We start from the raw sequence: 21,148 nt of genomic DNA, 5'->3' as shown, positions 1-21,148 counted from the left end.
CATAGTCAATGAGACTTTTATTATTCCTTGCCTCTTCTCTCCATGTGAATTTGTGCACATTTTTATGTTGGAACATGGTGTTAGTAATAACCAGTCCATGTCCTGAGCAGAAAACCTACAGGTATTTGCCATTATTATTAAGTTTTATTCACTCAACTTTTATTCACTTTAAAACTTTCTTACATGTTCATTTTTTCAGTATGAAATTTAATTTCATCTTGTTGAAGACTAAATGATGATCACTTTCAATTACAAATCCTCTGTACACTCTAGTGTCCTGCACCAGTGAGAAAACATCACTATCAACAATAACATAGTCAATGAGACTTTTATTATTCCTTGCCTCTTCTCTCCATGTGAATTTGTGCACATTTTTATGTTGGAACATGGTGTTAGTAATAACCAGTCCATGTCCTGAGCAGAAAACCTACAGGTATTTGCCATTATTATTAAGTTTTGCTGTTTTTTTCAGATTTTCCCAAAATATTTCTTAATGTCTGACAATCATTTCCTACTTTGATGTTTAGATCCCCAACAAGGAGCAACTTTTCCTTTTTCATTGTGTCATTTGCTTTCTCTAAAGCCTTAAAAATTTCTCCATTTCTACCTTAGTAGAATTTTCTTTGGGACCATATGTACAAATAAGTCTCATTGTCCAGTTCCCCATCCTCATATTTGCCCACATCACTCTACTTGAGACTGCTTGCCATTCAAGATTAGCCTCCTATTTAGTGTTGAATACTATGGCTACTCCTTCTTTTCCTTGATTGTCATTGCCTGAATATAATATTTTGTATTTATTGCTCAGCTATTTCCATTTCTTTGCTATTCAGGCTTCTTATGTTGATAGTACTGATCTTGAACTCTGATGAGTTGGGGTGTGTTTCAGGATTTGTTCCAGTAGCTGACTTTTTGCTGTTCACCCTGGTTCCCTGGTGAAAACAGCGGGAGCCTTGTTTAACCAGCCGATGCTCCAACTGGCAATGAAATTCTTTCATGTTGTACCAGTGGTTTAAGCCAATGAGAATGCAGTTTGGTTGGCTAAATCCCAAATTTCCAGCCCATCCTCAGAATCATTCAGTATATAGGTAGATACCTAATGGTGCACCATGAGAAGGTGAAGGTTGGGCATTATATCAGAAAGCCTGGTTGGTTCTCCACATTCCTTTTAAAGGCTATGTGGAGGTCTCCTCTCAGTTGTATAGCTTTCATCCCTTGAGCATCCCATTGGTGGTTGCTGCTATTCACCATTGTGTGTGGCGGGGTCCACAGGAAGATATGGATTAGAAAATTATCACAACAGTTATTATGGCTGACTTGATCTGTAGGGACGTAGATGAAGGAGAAAAGAGAACATATCAAGATTGAAGTGTTATTTATACAGGGATACTTACCTGAAATAGCATGTTATGGAGGAGACCAGCAAGTTGAGAGTGATGGATCTGATAATAGCATTGGAAGATGTATCTATAACTTTAGTTATGGATAGTCACTCTGCCTCCAATCAGGAAGGCAGAGTGACTCCCTGATTGGAGTCACTCTGCAGTCATGTTATGGGAGATTGTTAAATGTGGACTCCCTGATTGGAGTCACCATGCAGCCATGTTATGGGAGGTTGTTAAATGTGGATTTCTCAGTCCAGAAAGGGTGTAAGTGTTGAACTATAAATTGGTAATTCTGACAGACTTAGGAGGCGTCTATGAGCAGTGCCATGGCTTCTCCTAGGCTGGAGAAGCTACAAGGAAAGGATAACAGTAGTGCATGAAACTTGTGACGAACTACTTCCTGTAAAAGGAATGATTTTATTCCATAACTTCTATTTAAATTTGGTCCACATAGAAAAGTTTCACAACTTTCTTTATATGAGCATTCTGAGAGATAATTACTTTTATACATAATTACTTTATGGAGAATCTTTATTTTCTTCTAAAGATTTCTGTCTGGTGGAGATAGCCTGTTTGGCAAGTTCCGATTGTTCTAGTTAATGAAGTTGAATATTATTATATATTATTACATATTATTAATATAAGTCATTAGGGTATTTAAGCTTTCATAATATACTTACAGAGAACCATCTCCTATATCATCACCAACAAAGAAACAGACTCAGAGAACTCAAAGAAAAAGGAGACGCAAAGATGATGTTGCTACCAGGAATGCTAGTGAGTCTGTATTAACAAATGATAAGTGTATCTATTCAACTGATATCTAGTTGTTTCTATGAATTATTTACACAAAAACACAAGGAAAGATAATATTTATTTACTCTATAATATAAAATAAGTTTTTTTTTGTGTCACGTTTTTTGTCAAGTTATTTGAAACTTTTTGATCTGGGGCTACCCTGAGTGTTGAGTCTTCAAACTTCGAGTCATCAGAATTCAAGGAGAACCCGTCTACCAGTCCTCAACTTGAGGGGTTGGGCAGCATAGGTGCCAGGGGGAGGAAACCCCCCCCCTTGAGTTTTCAAAATTCGAGTCATCAGAATTCAAGGAGAACCCAGCCTACCAGTCTGGAACACGGAGGGTTGGGCGCCGTATGTGCCAGGGGGCTGAACCCCAATTTCGAGTCATCAGAATTCAAGGAGAACCGGCCTACCAGTCTGAAAGTCGGGGGGGGGGGGGGGGTCAGGGGGTGGAGTTAAGCGATCTTTTGATACATTATAGCCAGGCTGCGCTGCTTCTTTTTTTTTGATATAAAAGTTCTAGATGGCATTATTTTCCAATAGAGTCCAGTTTCATCTACATTGAAAATTTGCCGGTAATCGTAATAATTTTCTTTGATAATTTTCTGCAGCTCAGCAGGAAATGTGGATGCAGCATCTTCATCGGCACTTGCACCTTCACCTGTTATTTTCACATTCTTTAGTTCAGCTCTAGATTTAAAATTTTCAAGCCAGCCTTTGCTAGCTGCGAATTTTGAATTGTCTTTTTTATGTTAAAAAACGTTTAATTTTCTTGAACTAAAAAGCTCTGGGATGACTTTTAATGGGATTATATTGATCAAGTGCATATAATAAACAACTATGTTATACCAACTAGTTTCACTAACTAAGGCTGTTTGCATTATTCAGGGTATATAACTGATGTAAAGCACTAAAAAGTAAAAAAACTGTTACAAACTATAATTAACCGATTCCAATTATATTAAACAAAGAACAGAGCGCATACAATACATGCATAGAGCGTGCATGATCTCACTTGTTATTTTAAAGTCCACAGCAGTTGCCTGCTGCATACAAAACCTTAACAGGAACCAAGGACTAATCTTACCTGTGATCTGGAAGACCCTCATTACATCTCTCAACTCGCCAGAACTGAATTACAGTGTCAACTATAGTACGTTCCTAAATAACAAGTGAGATCATGCACGCTCTATGCATGTATTGTATGCGCTCTGTTCTTTGTTTAATATAATTTGAATCGGTTGATTATAGTTTGTAATAGTTTTTTTTTTTTTTTTTTACTTTTTAGTGTCTTACATCAGTTATGTACCCTGAAGATGCCAACAGCCTTAGTTGGTGAAACTAGTTGGTATAACATAGTTGTTTATTATATGCACTTGATCAATATAATCCCATTAAAAGTCATTGTCTTTTTTATATTTAGTCTCTTTAAGTCTTGAAAACAGGCTTAGAGCTTTGGCCGTGATATTATAGGCACTAATTGAATTTCTCTTTTGATTGCAGCCAAATAATCAACAGATCCTCCATTTCAACCATTCTCCGGTTACGTGTGCATTGCATACTTGCAGATGTAGATGCCACTTTACCTTGCTCGCAATGCTCATCAGCTTTGAATAAAATAGTCTGCATTGTAGACTCGTTAAAACCAAATTCGCATCCGATCTTACTTTTATTTTCACCATGTTTAAATCTTTTAATTATATCAAGTTTTGTATCTAAGGTAATTACCTTCCTCTTCTTTTTTTTTCACTTAATGACCCGGTTGTGGGATTGCTCTTATTCTTAGACATGATCAATGGGCTGTAAAATTTACAAAGAATGTAATTTGTAAATACGTACAACAGAACAACTGGAGCTTGTAATGCACCCACTCTTAATGATAGCAGCAAAGTAACTGGCTGGCACTCAGCGTCGTGGCATGATTTTCACCTGTTGTTGTTTCAACTGCCTTTGAGAATGTCTTTTTAAGAAATTAGGCTTTGAAAGTTGCAATGACACTCATGTCTGTAGGTTGTAACAATGATGTTGTATTTGGTGGGAAAAATAAAACTTTCACATTCTCACACAGATCATTAAGAGAATTTGGATGACGACGTGGCGTGAACATGATTTTGCATGGCAAATTTAAAGGCAGGCCCGTTAATCAAAACTCTTGCCACGTATATCAAGGGATTGCCGCAATTAATTTCGCTGCGATAATCAGATCCGCGTTAAGGAAAACCTGTATTCATACCAGGTAATTGTATAATGTAAGGAACAGGTACCTTTCCAACCAATTTGGTGTATAGTGTTAAGAGCATGATCTTGAGAGGCTTGTTTTACTAAAATTGTTAAATTTAATGTGTCATTTGTGTTTATATTATTTTATTTTTTTTTTACAGGTGCAATGGATAGATATACTCTAGGGTGGGCCAAGGGGAAGAGGATCCTGAATGAGTTGAACATGTTTTTAATTTTACAAGTGTTTTGAAGGTAGCATTAAGATTGTAATGGTATAGAATTTTATTTACTTTATCTGATAATTCTTTAATGTATGGGATAGCTATGGTTTCACTGTAATATATATTATTTGCATTTTTTGCTGAAGTTTTATGAAGAACTTTATTAATGGTATTTTTGTTATAGCCAGTATTTATAAATGTGTTGCTAATAATTTATAATTCTTGTTTAAGAGCTTCTTCATAAGAGCAATTGTTACAGCTGTTTTTGAGGATGTTAATGACTCCAAGTTTCAGGAAAACCTCACTTAATGCAATTAATTAATCTATTGCCTCCTAATAAAAGTGTAAGATGATCTTTCGCTTTTCAAAATCTAAGATTTAACATTAAAAGTATCTAAATGCTTGGTATCCTAGTTGAGATGCTTCAGTTTTAGCTAGGAAAGTTTTTGTTGTCATAAGTTTCCAAAAGAGACCAGTTTCGTCAACGTTGAATATTTGCCAATCGTTATATGCACACTCCTCAATTATCCTTTACAATTCTTCAGGAAACTTGGCCACGGAATCTTTATCAGCACTGGCAGATTCCCCAATTATTCGTACATTATGCAGTCCATTTTGATTTTTAAAATGGTCAAACCATCCTAAACTCGCAGTAAAGCTTCCACATTCCTCTTGAAATTTGGTTTCTTTCAGTGAGATAAAAAATACTGAGAGTTTTTGCCTGAATATTCCCTGTACTAAGAGGTATTCTTTTTTGGCAATCCAGAGTGATAGAAAGATGCTCCATCTCGATCATTAAATGGCTTATATTTCTGAATATTTGCATGCTTAAGGAAGCAGTAGCAACTTTTCCTTGTTTATTATATTTTTGCTCTTATTTAATATAGTCCAAACTGTAGATCGCTGTATCCCAGGTCTTGCACAGTCATCGTATTACTCAGCGCCACTTTCATGTCTCTTAACGACTTCCAGCTTTTCTGCTTGCTGTAGATTGGCGAGAAAAAATTTCGTGTAACGTAAAATTTTGCATAACTAAAAATTGCGTTAACTGATTAATAATCACTCTCTTAAAGCAGGAAATAGCATCATTTTACTCAAAGTATATCGAATTCGCATTAAACAAGGTTTTCCTGTATATATTGGCCAGTATGTGTGGGCTAATGGAGACAGTGAAGGATATTCAGTGTATCCAGGAAAGAAAGTGAGTTTTGATTTTCAGTTTTAATAGTAAATTATATGCATTCATGTTTGTTCAGGTGGCTGAGGAAGGTCTTCAAAGTTTGTTGAATATGTTTTTATAGGTTTTTAATGTTTTTCTTGTAGAAAGGCTTATATGCTGGTTAGATTTAATATATACTTTCCAAAATATCGGAAAGTATATATTAAAGTTGATTTAATTTATATTTCTAGTGTACGCTGTCAATTCCTTAAGTATTTAGTTATCATGAATATGTTTTTATAAAGAACACAGAACATTTCATAAACAAAAATTAAAAACATAACACTCGACAAAGATGTTTTTATTAATCAGTTTTGACGTTTTTGCACTTTTCACAAATGTCAACGAATTTCCACCCAGTATTATGGCTCTTTTGCCACGTACTACTTACTGGTTAATTCATGTGACAAAATACTTTTTACCTACAAAAAGAAGCTACAACCATGTTCCCGTCACTATCCAAATTGCTAATTTTTTTATGGAAACTTTTGATCAACATGCTTCAGATTCCTTTACTTTAAGACCTACAGTTAGGTTTAGATACATAGATAATGTTTTCATTATCTGGCCACATGACTACCAAACTTCACCTGAACAAACAACATGAGTGCATGCAATTTACTATTGAAATTGAAATCAAAACCCACTTCCTTTCCTGGTCACACATCTTCCTTCAGGCATTGTGTCCTTCACTGTCTACCTCAAGCCTGCACATACCGGCCAATATATATATATGTGTGTATATATATATATATGCTAACTCCTATCACCACCCTTCATAAAAACTTGGAGTCATTAAGATCCTCAAAAACAGCTATGACAATTGCTCTTAAACAAGAATTATAAATTATTAGCAACACATTTATAAATAATGGCTATAACAAAAAGACGGTTATAAAGTTCTTCATCAAAAAATGCAAAATAATATAAATTACAGTAAAACCATAGCTATCCCATACATTAAAGGGTTATCAGATTAAATACAATTCTATGCCATTACAATCTTAATGCTATTTTTAAACCACCTATAAAAGTAAACATATTGAACTCCTCCATGGATTTTCCTCCTGGCTCACCCCAAGGTATACCATATCCATTGCACCTGTAACTTACCTCTCAGTGTAGAATCACTGTCCCGTGGCCCTTTGTCAATTCTTCATTCATCTCTATCAAACCAATTCAGAACTTCAACTTTGCCTCTAAAGAATAGTATTTCCTAGGTCTCTACGGATATTTGAAGGACCTTCACTTGGCCTTTATTCACATTATTTATTTCAGTTTGTTTTGTTTTTCTCTTGCTGACATCTTGCTCAAAGGGTGCATAACTTATTTACATTTAAAGTAGATAAATAAAGCATTAGGGACACATTAGATCAAAGTACAAAACAAGGCACATGTATGAAGCTTCCACGTCCTTGGATAGGAAGCAGCAGAAGTTTTACCAAAATTAAATGGCATATATGCAAAAATGCAGAAAACAAAATTGCATATAACAATAGTTACCTGTACTTTTTAATGTTTTTTTTCTTTCTTGGAAAAAGTAATGTCAAGTTTATTTGAAGTGTTTGTATAATATTCATGATATATATATATATATATATATATATATATATATACACACACACACACATTTTTAAAAAATATAGATTTAATGACTTAAAAACCGAGGTAACTTATAAAGTTTTTTATGAGAATAATACAACTAGTTTCGGCTTATAACAGCCTTCATCAAGTATTCATTAAAGGAAGAGAATAATAATAAACATTGAAGCATCTAAAAAACTGAAAATTACAGGTAAAAATTGCAACACATAATTGAAACAAAAAATGTTGTATTTTTTAAGTTGTTCTAACTGGTGTGCTATTGTTTATTGCGTGTGTGCGTGCAGGCTCTTGTGAACGCCAATATTGAATAACTGCAGTATGGCTATCTGGGATGTTATAACTCAAATTGCTGTTTAAGTGTTCAGGATTCAGAATGATTTCCCTGGATTCCACGATTTTTCTTTCGAACTCATCACCACAGCAGAAAAATATTTTCTGATTTATCCCAGCAAACGGAGTGACTTTGGAGATTATCATTAGGATTGTTTGAGAAAAGAACATGACTTGACAACGCAGTTGCATGTGATCTTTTATAGGAGATGTCTCTCTTATGCTCCTCAATATGTTGTTCAATAGATTTGTTGGTTTGTCCAAAATAAGGGATATTGCAATCACACCATAATTTATATACACCTGGATATTTTAGGTTGTGATGAATAGGTTTTGGATGACTGATAAAAGAACGGATCTTTGGAAGTGTGGTGAAGAACGTCCTAATGTTGTATTTTTTAAGGGCCTTAGCCAATTTGTTAGAGACTGTGCTAATGTATGGGATGGAGATGCTACTTTTAAAATTATTATTAGTTTCTGTGGTGCATTGTCTAGGAGGATCTAGAAGAAATTTCTTAATCTTTTTTTTGGAGTATCCATTTTGTTTAAAGATAAGAGACAGGTGATTTATTTCTTTTTGGAGTTCATCCGGTTCATTCAAAAGAGAGCGTGCTCTGTGTCCTAAGGTAGATATAGTTCCATCTGTGGTGGGAAATGATGAGAATGACTATGCAGATATCTATTGGTATGAGTAGGTTTCCTGTATATAGAGATTTTTAATCTTTCAGCGCATCGTGTAATCATTACATCCAGGAAAGGTAAGGAGTGATTTTGTTCTAGATCAGCAGTAAATTTTATATTAGGATGTTGGTTGTTAAGATGATGAAGAAAATCTATGAGAGATGTGCGTCCGTGACTCCATATAATGAAAATATCATCAACATAACGTTTCCAAAGTTTTGGTTTAAGTGAGAAGGAAGATATAGCTTTCATTTCAAAATCTTCTAGGAAAATGTTTGCTAAAACTGGGGACAGTGGGTTGCCCATTGTTATGTTGATATTTTCATTATATGGAGTCATGGATGCACATCTGTCATAGATTTGCTTCATCTTAACAACCAACATCCAAATATAAAATTTACTGCTGATCTAGAACAAAATCACTCCTGACCTTTCCTCGATGTAATGATTACACAATGCTCTGAAAGATTAAAAATCTCTATATACAGGAAACCTGCTCATACCAATAGATATCTACATAGTCATTCTCATCATTTCCCACCACAGAAACTTGGAACTATATCTACCTTAGGACACATAGCACGCTCTCTTTTGAATGAACCGGATGAACTCCAAAAAGAAATAAATCGCCTATCTCTTATCTTTAAACAAAATGGATACTCCAAAAAAACGATTAAGAAATTTCTTCTGGATCCTCCTAGACAGTGCACCACAGAAACTAATAATAATTTTAAAGGTAGCATCTCCATCCCATACATTAGCACAGTCTCTAATAAATTGGCTAAGGTCCTTAAAAAAATACAACATCAGGACGTTCTTCACCACACTTCCAAAGATCCGTTCTCTTATCAGCCATCCAAAACCTATTCATCACAACCTAAAATATCCAGTTGTATATAAATTATGGTGTGATTGCAATATCCCTTATTTTGGACAAACCAACAAATCTATTGAATAACGTATCGAGGAGCATAAGAGAGACATCTCCTATAAAAGATCACGTGCAACTGCGTTGTCAAGTCGTGTTCTTTTCTCAAACAGTCCTAATGATAATCTCCAAAGTCATTCCGTTTGCTGGAATAAATCAGAAAATATTTTTCGCTGTGGTGATGAGTTCGAAAGAAAAATCGTGGAATCCATGGAAATCATCCTGAATCCTGAACACTTAAACAGCAATTTGAGTTATAACATCCCAGATAGCCATACTGCAGTTATTCAATATTGGCGTTCACAAGAGCCTGCACGCACACACACAATAAACAATAGCGCACCAGTTAGAACAACTTAAAAAATACAACGCTTTTTGTTTCAATTATGTGTTGCAATTTTTACCTGTAATTTTCAGTTTTTTAGATGCTTCAATGTTTATTACTATTCTCTTCCTTTAATGAATACCTGATGAAGGCTGTTATAAGCCGAAACTAGTTGTATTATTCTCATAAAAAACTTTATAAGTTACCTCGGTTTTTAAGTCATTAAATCTATATTTTTTAAAAATGTATCAAAACAACCAAGTAGAAGTCCATAATTACACACACACACACACAGTGTGTGTGTATGGATAAAATTGCAGATGAATAAACATTAAACATTTGGTGTTTGTCTTTGTATGTTCTGAAATTATTTTTTGGAGGAATATTAGAGCATTTCATTGTCCCAACACATGTAGACTGTCAGAATTCAACGTATGTTGTATTTGAAGATGTAGGAATTTTGTATATCACTTTTGCATTGATTGGTATTCTTTTTCATATAAATTATAACAGATGATATCAATTAACTTCACAGATTCTTACATCATGAAACTCTATGATCGAAGTGTTGACTTGGCTCAGTTTTCAGAAGAAACTCCATTGTATCCTGTATGTAGAGCATGGATCCATAACCAGCCACATGGAAGTGAGATTCCAGTAAGAGAAGAACCCGTTAGTCCAATTTCTCCTCCTCCACCGCCACCACCTCTACCTCCCCCACAACCTCTTTCTACTTCGACAGAGATGCAAGATGACAAGGTATAGTTTTAAGGCATGTCTGTACTTTTTTTTGTGTTACAATATCATGCCCGAAGCTGTGTTGATCTTAATTTTGTAATTTTAAAATTGCTCCTCAATATATTAAGATATGGATTTTTTAGTATTCTTTGCAAGGAATAAGTTTGCTAGATCAAAGCCTTATAAGCATAGCTTCTGTAGTTGAAGTAAATGCCATTTAGACATCTACGTGATATTTTATTACTTGGTGAAACACCACCACCCTACTTATTTGGAGGCATAAAGTGGTACTGCTGTCCTCTCCAGAATATGATCCCCATTTTCTGCTCCCCTTTCTCTTTATACACATTGCAGTTATGGCCTTGTTGAATATGCGTACACAATTTTCATAAACTTGTGAGTCATACCTCCATTTGAGGGTACATCAGTAAAGTGATTTCTGTGGGCCAGTTGCTTAATGATAACTCATCCAGAGTTATCATTAACTTCATCAGCTAGTAAATAATCCTGCTGCTACTTATTCTTGCCATATCATGCTTGGAGAGAGTTAAGAGTATGGTAGCAATGAGGAAGCACTATTAGACCATGCTTGGCTTGTAGTTGGGATACTCCCTGTAGGGGTTAAGTTCACAAGTCCTTTACCTCTCTTGCATGCCCCTGCTCTGTTAGGTTCCCAGCACTAATTCAACCAAAGAAAGATAGACAAATAAATACTAGTGTCATTGTGGGTATAAAACATCTCCCACAAAAATCAATAAATAAATTGCAAAAAATATGGCAAAACAACAAAATACGTTGAGAAAAAAAATTATATATATATATCACAGAAAAAGCTAATATAACCATAATTTCATACAGTAAATAATAGACGATAATAAATAAAACAATTAATGATGTGCATGGCCACGTAAAGGTATGAAAACCTGATTTACTATTTTTAACAGAATCCTAGCTGTCATCCTTCATTACTCAGTTCATTTTGGCTATCCTAATTACATCACCTACGATGTACCTTCTGTGCAAAGAGCAGAACATGTGCTTTTGTGAAATCGGATATTCCTTGCCAATAGTTAAGCTTGGAATCCCTGTTATATGATCTGCTCTGGCTCAAGATTTCTTTGTCTCACTTTATAGCTTTAACACTCTCCTTATTCAGACAACCATAGTGACCTCTGATTATTTATCTCTGAAAGTCTGTTTCATACAATCTGGCTACCCAAAAACTTTGAGATTATCTTCCAAAGAAAGAAGGGTAAGACAGTGAGTTAATAACTTAGACTGTCTTTCCATTCTCTAGCTTCATAGATCCAGTGGAAGGAAAGCTGAAACAAATTGCCATCAGTTATGATCAAACACAATTGTTAATCTACCAACTAGAATGCTAGATAATTCTCATCATTCTTCTAATACTCTAGATCTTTTCTTTATCACTTTTCTCTCCAAATACACCATGAATGTTGCTTTCTTCTTGGCAACTCTGTCCATAACTTTATTCACATGTTATTCTTCTTTACAGATTGATCTCCTCTCGGCTAATGGCACCCCCACTTGGATTTTTGCACCTTTTTTTCCATGGTCAGATTACTGTTTCTGCTCTCCTGATCCAAACACATGGGATGACCAAATTAGTGAAATGATCCTTATTGAAATGTGGACCTTTATTCACCATTCCACTGCAAACCGCTGACCTCCGTTCAAACTCTAGTTCTTGATTTTTAAAAAAAAGCCATTGCAGTCTTTGATAAAATCAGCATATATCCATTGGCTCAAGTCAAACTCTAACCTCTCACTCAGGCTGCACTATAGCTCCAAAACAAGCAAGAAAAGCATTAACAAACCCAAGGTAGCCTTTATAAAGGTCAAATGCAATAAGCTTGCTTTCTAGTTCTCTCACTAAGATGCTAGATATCTCTGTACTCAGCTGTTTAATTTTGCCTGTGATTCAATAGACCAGTAACAAGTCAGAATCTTCACAAACACTCAGAACAGCTCTTAGTTGCCATTACAGTGACATTAGTGTGCAGTGTGTTGTTCAGAATATAGTGAACACTGTTTTCCAAATAGCTTTGGGAACATCCTTTTTAGATGCTGGAGTTTTCTTTATTTTAGAGGCTCCCTAGGATGACTTTCCATGTTATCCACAAGTATGTACTAAAGTGGTGCTATTGTGTTCTGGATATGTACATTTCATTATCATAGGACCTATGTCATGAATAGTTTATAATGCATACAGAAAAATGAAATTATTGATGGTAAAAAGAAGAAAAACCATTGCCTGAATTGTACTTTTGTTTGGAATAGTATTATTATTGCACAGATATAGTCCTAAGACTCATTGTGGGAAGCCAACATTATCAACATATCTATTGTGCCTCTTAAAACTGTGAATAGACAGAGCACTTACAATTGATCAAGCAACCCATTTCATTCATTCAAAACTTTTCAAGTGGTGAATGAATGGAATGGGTTGCTTGAGTCCCCACAACCCTATTAGCCACACCTTTATTCATCTTCCACGGATGCCCTCTTGTTCTGGCCCTTCTAGCCCAAGTGCTGAAACATTTCCCCCCCCCCCTGCATCAATACTATAAAACCCTCTAAGCAACTTAAATTTTTCTATCATAGTCCCTCTTTTTCTCCTCTCAATCAACTTCTGCAATCTAAACACACTTAATCTTTCCCTCATAGGGGACATTCTACAGACCATTTACCATCTTGGTCACTTTCTTCTGAATCTTCTCCACCACTTCTTCATCCTCAAGAAACCAGACTTGAGCGCAGTAATCCAGATGTGGATGTATCAAGTCCTTAGTTAGTGTTAGTGTATTTTTCAATAATCAAATAATCTTATGAGCTACCCTGGCTACTTCATCAGTATGTCTTCTAAACATCAGCTCTGTCTACTACTACCTGCCTCCTAGCCTGATCAATTTCCTGGAGTACAGTTAATGTGGTATACAGCTTGTAATCTATTTATCCCAAAATGCATAACTTTGCATTTCTCCACATTAAACTGATACCCATTATCTTTGGTTTGTACTGACGGTTTCTATTTAAATCATTCTGCAAGTTCTCCACATTGCCTTGATTAACTATTACTGTATCTAATTTTGCATAATCAGCAAACAACTTAATATCTTCCTTCAAATTATTTCCTATATCATTTATGTGCAAATTAAACAGCAGTGGTCCAAGTACTGAGAACTGTGGCACACCACTAGTCATCCACCTTCTCCTGGATTCTGCTTTTCCATATACTACTTTTTGGTATCTGTCCATCAACCATCCTTGTATCCATATCACCAGTTTCACATCCATCCCTCATTTGTTGCAGTTTGTGTAGCAGAGTTCCATGTGGTATCCTGTCAAACACCTTTGTAAAATCCATGGTATCATTGTGTAGCTATTCCCTTTATCCAACTCGGCTATCACTCTTATAAAAAGTTAGTAGATTACCATGGTATCACTGTCCCCTTCACAAAGCCATGCCGCCCCTTATAGAGCATCGTACTTTTATCCACCCATTCCTGAATTCTCTTTTTGACCAACTTTTCTAGTACTCTTTTCACTACTCCTGAGATACTAATTGGTTTATAATTTGCTACCACAGACTTAGATCCTCCTTTATGCAAAGGAATTATAGACTTCTTTCGACTCTCTTGGAATTTGTCAGCACTAATACTTAAGTTAAACAGCATAGTCAAAGGCATTGCCAGTTCCCCTGTAGCACATTATCTTAAAATGAGAGCTGATATCTCATCTAATCCTGCATATGAAATATGGAAAAAATATGAAATTAGTTTCTTTTTTAAATTTAATACAGAATGTTTATAAAATCAAACAAATATACATTTACAAAAGAAACTGAGTCACAGAAAGCATATCACTTCCATTTTCCCACATTTGGCGAAGTAACAGCAACCCAAGTTTGCATTGCGAAATGGGAAATTTTTCCACACAGTGCACTAAAGACAGTCATCACTCATAGTTCATTGTATTCCAAGTTTATTTTCAAAATTAAATGCAGTTTAATTTTGCAGTTGACAAAAGTTCATAAGAGTAATAAATATATTTCTTAACCAAATATTACTGAAGGACAAGTTTCCTATGTATGCTTGTTTGTTGTAGCATTCTATATTAATTTTAACACGTTTCCTGCCACACTACTTGGGGATAGTTTGTTACCGTATGCCAAGCAATTTCACTTCTTCAAGGTCAGTACGGGTAATCTCATTGCTGGCGGTAATCGACATAAGAGTATATTCGTAATTGGCTTGTGAGGTTCATATACCATCTACGAGTATACACTCTTTCGCTGCTAGCTCTGCATGCCAAACATTTTCACTTCTTCGAGGTCAGTATGGGTAATCTCGTTGCTGGCAGCAAGCGTCATACGAGTATATTCGTAGTTGGCTTGTGATGCTCATATACCAACTACGAGTATACTCATAGTTGGCAGCAAACGTGTTAAGTAGCTAATATTTCATATTCCAAACAAAAGTGCAGTTCAGCAATGTCCTCATTCTCCCCCTCCCCACCACTCCCACATCAGTCATTTTGTTTTTCTGTATTCATTATTTATTCTTATTATTAGTAGAATCATGTTCACCAATGCAATTAATAAAAATTAAAATAATCAAATTATTAATTTTCTACTAAAAGTGCAAAAAAAAAAGGGAAGATATAATTAGCAACATTATCTGCTTATGCATCAAATAATAGTATGAATAGGCAGATAATGTTGCCAATTATATTTTCCCTTTTTTGCTGTTATCAAGTAATAGTGTGAATGAGCTTAGAAGGTATGGTTTGGGTGATGTATAGCCTCTCTCTCATTGAGTTCCTGACTCCCTGGAGATCTCAGATGATAATAATAATTTATTTGATCATTTTTTTGAAATTTCTAAAGTTTTTAAGCATCTTTTGCTTAATACAGAAAGTTTATTAGAACAATTATCATGAATATAAACCTAATCCTAAATTTCAACAATAAAAATGATGTTTAAGTTACATTCTTGTTTTTCTACAATCAGTTATAATTTTAATCTTCATTTTCATAGCAATTCTATTAACTTCTCAGTACTGAATTATGAGCACTATAGTTATTATAAACAATGAAATGTATTTTAGGATGGTCTCTGGAATATCTTTAAAGAAACGTTTTATTTTATCTGCTTGATTACACGTACACATTTCAGAAACACAGTAGTAGCAGTAAAAGTTGCTACAGAACTAGCAGGTATTATTATATCAGTTTTGTAGATACTGTTATCGCCGTTTATGAGCTATTGCTGTTTTCCTAATCAATATAAGGAAAATAATAAAATGTATTTCACTTTTTTTGCAATCAAAAAGCATGCAAAATTCTTTATTCTTAAGATTTGTTCATGCACTTAACTGTCATTATTAGTAACTGTTCAGATTAAATGTTGCATCACGTTGCACTCCTGAGGTCATAAATTAGTGCACACTGGAAAACTTTACTATTGTTTGTCATAGTCTGAATATGGAAACCACAAATAGGAAGTATAAACATGTTTACAGAATATCTATTGCTGTCTACCACAAAGAGACTGTGTGAACACACACTTCACTCAGCTGACTTCAGAGGATGAAACTAAAGTGAAGTGAAATTATCAGAACATAAAATTCTAACATTCTGAATTATTGTAACTGTTGTGTTTAAAGATCTGTTTTGTTTTCTATAGACGAAAAACCATATAACTGTAGAAACTTAAGCATTTGTTTTGATATTTATGTAATCATATAAATACAAGGGTTGTTTGAAAAGTTTGGTAAAAAAAAAATAAGTTAAACGCAATTTTTTGGAAAAAATCTATGATCTCAGAGGTGAGAAGTATTCTATGAGGGAGGATGTGATCTTATTAAAGTTCTCTAATGGATTGTCCACATTACTTAATCAAACACAAATTTCAATCTTCTATCACCTCCGTAACATATAACAAAGATCTCTACGTTACCCAGTTCTTTCCGAAGGTCTATTAACTACAACATGTTGTTCTGGTCATACTTTGATCGGCTATTTCGGTGCCTGGCTTATGGCTACATCGTCCTTTCTACAGTTGCCGGACTCGAACTATTCTCTTCCACGACTGAGGGCTATCTCCGCTCTTTTCCGATGGAACATCCAGCAAGTTGCACGATTCTTCATAGGCTGATGATTCGCGTACGGCTCCACGTGGTATTTTCTTCAGCACAATCAGGAAAACGGCCCGCTGTCTGACATCATAGAACCCTGGTTTGTCCTTTCTCCGACCACCGGTCAATAATCCTCGAGATGAAATCTGGAACAAAAGGAAAAAAGCCCTGCAATATGGCACGCATTGCCTTATATTCTGTGTTCTAGTGCCCTCTTTTTGCTGTATCCTTTTTTTTCACACGACCCTTAGTTTTAATGCCCTTAAGATGATCCTTAAGATGGTACAACATGACAAAATTTCATGCCGGCTGAGGCGTCGCCCAGTTAAACAAGGCCCCCGTTGTTTTCGCCAGGGAACTAGGGCGAACAGCGAAAAATCAACTACTGGAACAAATCTGAAAACAAACGCCAACTCAACATCACCAGAGTTAAAGATCGGTACTATCAACTTAAGAAGCCTGAATGGCAAAGAAATGGAGCTAGCTGAGGAATTAGATAAGTACCAGATCGACATAATAGGGGTGACTGAAACAAAAAAGACCAAACTGGTGAGATCTTTCTGAGCAATACATACAAAATGTTATATTCAGGCAATGACAATCAAGGAAAAGGAGTAGCCATAGTATTCAACACAAAATACGAGGCTAATCTTCTTGAATGGCAGTCAGTCTCAAGTAGAGTAATGTGGGCAAATATGAGAATTGGGAACTGGACAATGAGACTTATTTGTGCCTGTGGTCCCACAGAAGGTTCTACTAAGGTAGAAGTGGAGGAATTTTTTGACGCTCTAGAAAAAGCAACTGACACAATGAAAAAGGAAAAGTTGGTCCTTGTTGGGGATCTAAACAGCAGAGTAGGAAATGATTGTGAGACATACAAAAATATTTTGGGAAAATTTGGAGAAAAGAGCCAAGCTAATAATAATGGCAAATATCTGTTGGATTTCTGCTCAGGACATGGACTGGTTATTACTAACACCATGTTCCAACATAAAAATGTGCACAAATTTACATGGAGAGAAGAGGCTAGGAATAAGAAAAGTCTCATTGACTATGTTATTGTTGATAGTGATGTTTTCTCCCTGGTGCAGGACACCAGAGTGTACAGAGGATTTGAAATTGGAAGTGATCACTATTTAGTCTTGAGCAGGATAAAATTGAATTTCATATTGAAAAGAATGACATGTAAGAAAGTTTTAAAGCGAATAAAAGTTGAGCAGCTCTCAGATGTGAACTGTAGACTAAAACACACAAAGATTATTGAAAAGAAAATGAAAGAGTTTGAGAACAGGAATCAAACCTTGGAGATTCAGTGGCAAACTCTGAAGAAAACATTGATTGATTCTGCCAGAGAGGCATGTGGTGAGGTTGTGTGCAAGGATAAAAAAATCAGAACTCCCTGGTGGACACAGCAAGTTAAAGAGGCAGTGAAGGAAAAGAAGAAAGCATATCAAAAGTTCCTGGCAAATAAGTCAGCTTTTACTCTTACAGAATACACAGACAAATGTAACAAAGCTAAACAGGGTGTAAAACTAGCTAGACAAAAGTCATGGGAGGACTTTGGCAAGAATATAGAAAATAAATATCAAGAAGGTGGCAAAATATTCTGGAGGTTGTTGAAGAAGCTTAGGAATGGAGGAAAGAGTGCTGTAAAAGGAGTTAGAGATGATAAAGGTGACATGAAAACAGGAGAAAAAGATATCCTTTAAGTATGGAGTAATTACTTTGAAAAACTGCTAAATGAAACAAGCAGTGATGACAGCACAGTGATAAAAAAAACACTGACCAGGCATGCAGTCAGGAATACATATCCATACTTGAAGTAGAAAAAGCCATCAAAGGCTTGAAATGTGGAAAGGCAGCAGGAGTAGATGATATTCTACCAGAAATGCTGAAGTATGGTGGTATAAAAGTCTTACAGTGGCTGCACTGCATAGTTCAGAAAGCCTGGACATAGGGATGAATTCCCGATGATTGGAGTAGAGCTCTCATAGTACCCATATATAAAAAAAGGGAAATAAAACTGAATGTGAGAATTACAGAGGTATTTCCCTACTGAGTGTTCCTGGCAAGATCTATGCAAGTATACTTGAGAAATGGTTGAGAAGAATTGTGGAAAAAAAGCTTGGTGAAGAACAAGCTGGATTCAGGCCAAATAGAGGCTGTCAGGATCAGGTCTTCACTTTACGACAAATAGTTGAGAAAGCATGGGAATATAACAAAGATCTGTATTTAAGTTTTGTCAATTTGGAAAAGGCATATGACAAGGTGCCAAGAGAGAAGCTATTCAATACGCTGCAGTTATATGGTGCATTATATCAAGCACTACTTAGTCTTTATTTGAGTTGTAAGTCAGCAGTTAGAATTGAAGGAAGTACAGGAAGATGGTTTAATGTTAAATCTGGTGTGAGACAAGGATGTACATTATCCCCTCTGTTATTCATTATCTATATGGATCACATTATGAAGGAAAGTGGTATTAAACCTGATATCAAAATTGGAGATGTTAATGTCAGCTCTGCTTTATGCGGATGATGTTATACTTCTAAATAAATCCGCTACAAGTCTGCAAGATTCTCTGACTAACTTGAATAGCTGTTGTAATAGATATGGTATGAAGGTCAGCAATAAAAAGACAAAGACAATGAAAATAGGCAGAATCATTGAAAATGTCAACTATGTTGTGAATGGAGAACCTGTGGAACAAGTAAAACATTTCAGCTACTTAGGCACAATTTTTACTGAAGATGGTAAATTAAATATAGAAATAGACAACAGAATCAGCAAAGCTGGTATGGTGGGAAGTCAATTGAATAAATTCATATGGAATAAGAGAGAAATTAGTCAGAACACTAAATTAGCTGTATACAAGACAGTGTTCAAACCAGTTTTAACTTATGGATCTGAGAGCTGGGTCAGAAATAAAACACTTGACCAAAGACTAGAGACAGCAGATATGAGAGTCCTGAGAAAGATTAGAGGCGTGAACAGATGGCATCAATGGCAATATCATATTAAAAATGAGGATATTAGGAAAGAACTTGACATTGTCAGCATCCAGGAATGCGTTAGCAGAGCTAATCTCAGGTGGTATGGTCAGTTAAATAGAATGGGAGAGGAAAGATTAGCAAAACAAGTGTTCTCTGCCAGGTTGGCAGGAAAACGACCCAGAGGAAGACCAAGATATAGGTGGATTGATACGGTACAAAGTGCCTTAGACGATAGAAATATAAGATCTGATAATATTGGAGTCTTGACAAGTAACAGACTGATTTGGAGGAAAATTGTAGATAGGAAGTTAGTAATGATGTAATTTTTTCATGTAGTACTGTCATATCTTGTACACCCCTTGAGGGTACATGGCAGGAATTTGATGATGATGAAGATGATCCTTACTCTCCCTATTGCTGTTAGGTGCTGTCTTCGAGGAAATCGCGCTTACATTATTTTCCACATAGCTGTAGCCTCTGGCGTTACGACCGATACGTGCGTTTCAGACGCGACCTTTGCACTGTTACTCATTACCTGTCTGGCAACTTACATTATTTGAGATAGCTTAATAGCAAAAAAAATTTAAGCTATTATTTCTTTTACATAGAATCATTAATCTAACATAATTCTCTACATGTTATTACAATTCTACTAAAAGGAGGTATTTCTATTTACAGTTAGTACTTTATTTCTTCTGCTCGAGTACAAGTTTTTTCTCTCAGCTGATTTTTCTGACTTGTTAAATCCTGAATGAATTGTTTCCTTTTAAAGGTTCTTCATTCAGGATGTAACAGCGTTGTTGAATGAAGCAAAAACTAAGTCTCCTGTCACTCTGTAATAGAGGTGAATTTGGGAGGGGACGTTGATGGCAAACAAATCAATATGCAGGTTGTGCAGAAGGAATGTTGTAGGATTTGTGGACCTTGGTGCAAGTTTGACAGAAAGAAGGATATGTATAATGCTGAGGGACTGCATTTGAATGGTTTTGGTGTTAAGTGTAGATAAGAGGGCTGTATTTGAAAAGTTTGGTAAAAAAAAAGTAAGTTAAACACATTTTTTTGGAAAAAATCCTTTATTTCTCAACGTAGTATCCATCAAGGTCTACACATTTGGTCCAGCGAGTTTTCAATTTTTTCATCCCATCTTAAAAGTAGGATCTGTCAAATTGTGCAAAATGTCATTGACAGCGTTGATGACATCCTCGTTCGAAGAAACATTTTTCCCACTGAGCCAAATGTTTAAGTTTGGGAACAAGAAGTCACACGGAACCAAGTCTGGTGTGACTTGGTCCTGTGTTCCACATCCACTGCGAATACAGTGGATGCGGAACCAATTTGAACCTCGATTTACATCGCAATTGCTGACTGGCCATCGCAATTTTGTCATTGCGATGGCCAATGTGTGGAACAGTGCATTGTCTTGATGAAAGAGCACTTTTTTTGTGTGCCAATCTTGGGCTGTTTTTCTTCAGTTCTTCTTTTAAATGGTCTAACAATGACACATAATAGACTCCTGTTATTGTCTTACCCTTTTCCAAATAGTCTATC

General features: G+C 35.6%; 1 protein-coding gene across 3 annotated transcripts in view; it reads left to right on the top strand.

Moving 5' to 3' along the window:
- mip40 (Myb-interacting protein 40) overlaps positions 1-21,148 on the top strand; it is a 225,467-nt gene that overhangs the window by 82,159 nt on the left and 122,160 nt on the right. For all 3 annotated transcript variants that reach the window (XM_090406878.1, XM_090406870.1, XM_090406862.1), the window contains 2 exons: positions 2,068-2,162; positions 10,249-10,472. In XM_090406878.1, coding sequence (XP_090263004.1) covers positions 2,068-2,162; positions 10,249-10,472 — 319 coding nt within the window. The remainder of the gene's footprint in view (positions 1-2,067; positions 2,163-10,248; positions 10,473-21,148) is intronic.

The sequence above is a fragment of the Typopeltis vanoorti genome, chromosome 2 (assembly GCF_054136105.1).
Source record: "Typopeltis vanoorti isolate ZY-2024b chromosome 2, IOZ_Tvanoo_1.0, whole genome shotgun sequence".
Classification (NCBI taxonomy): domain Eukaryota; kingdom Metazoa; phylum Arthropoda; class Arachnida; order Uropygi; family Thelyphonidae; genus Typopeltis; species Typopeltis vanoorti.
Note: the sequence above shows the minus strand (reverse complement) of the source record. Positions and strands in the feature narration are given on the sequence as shown.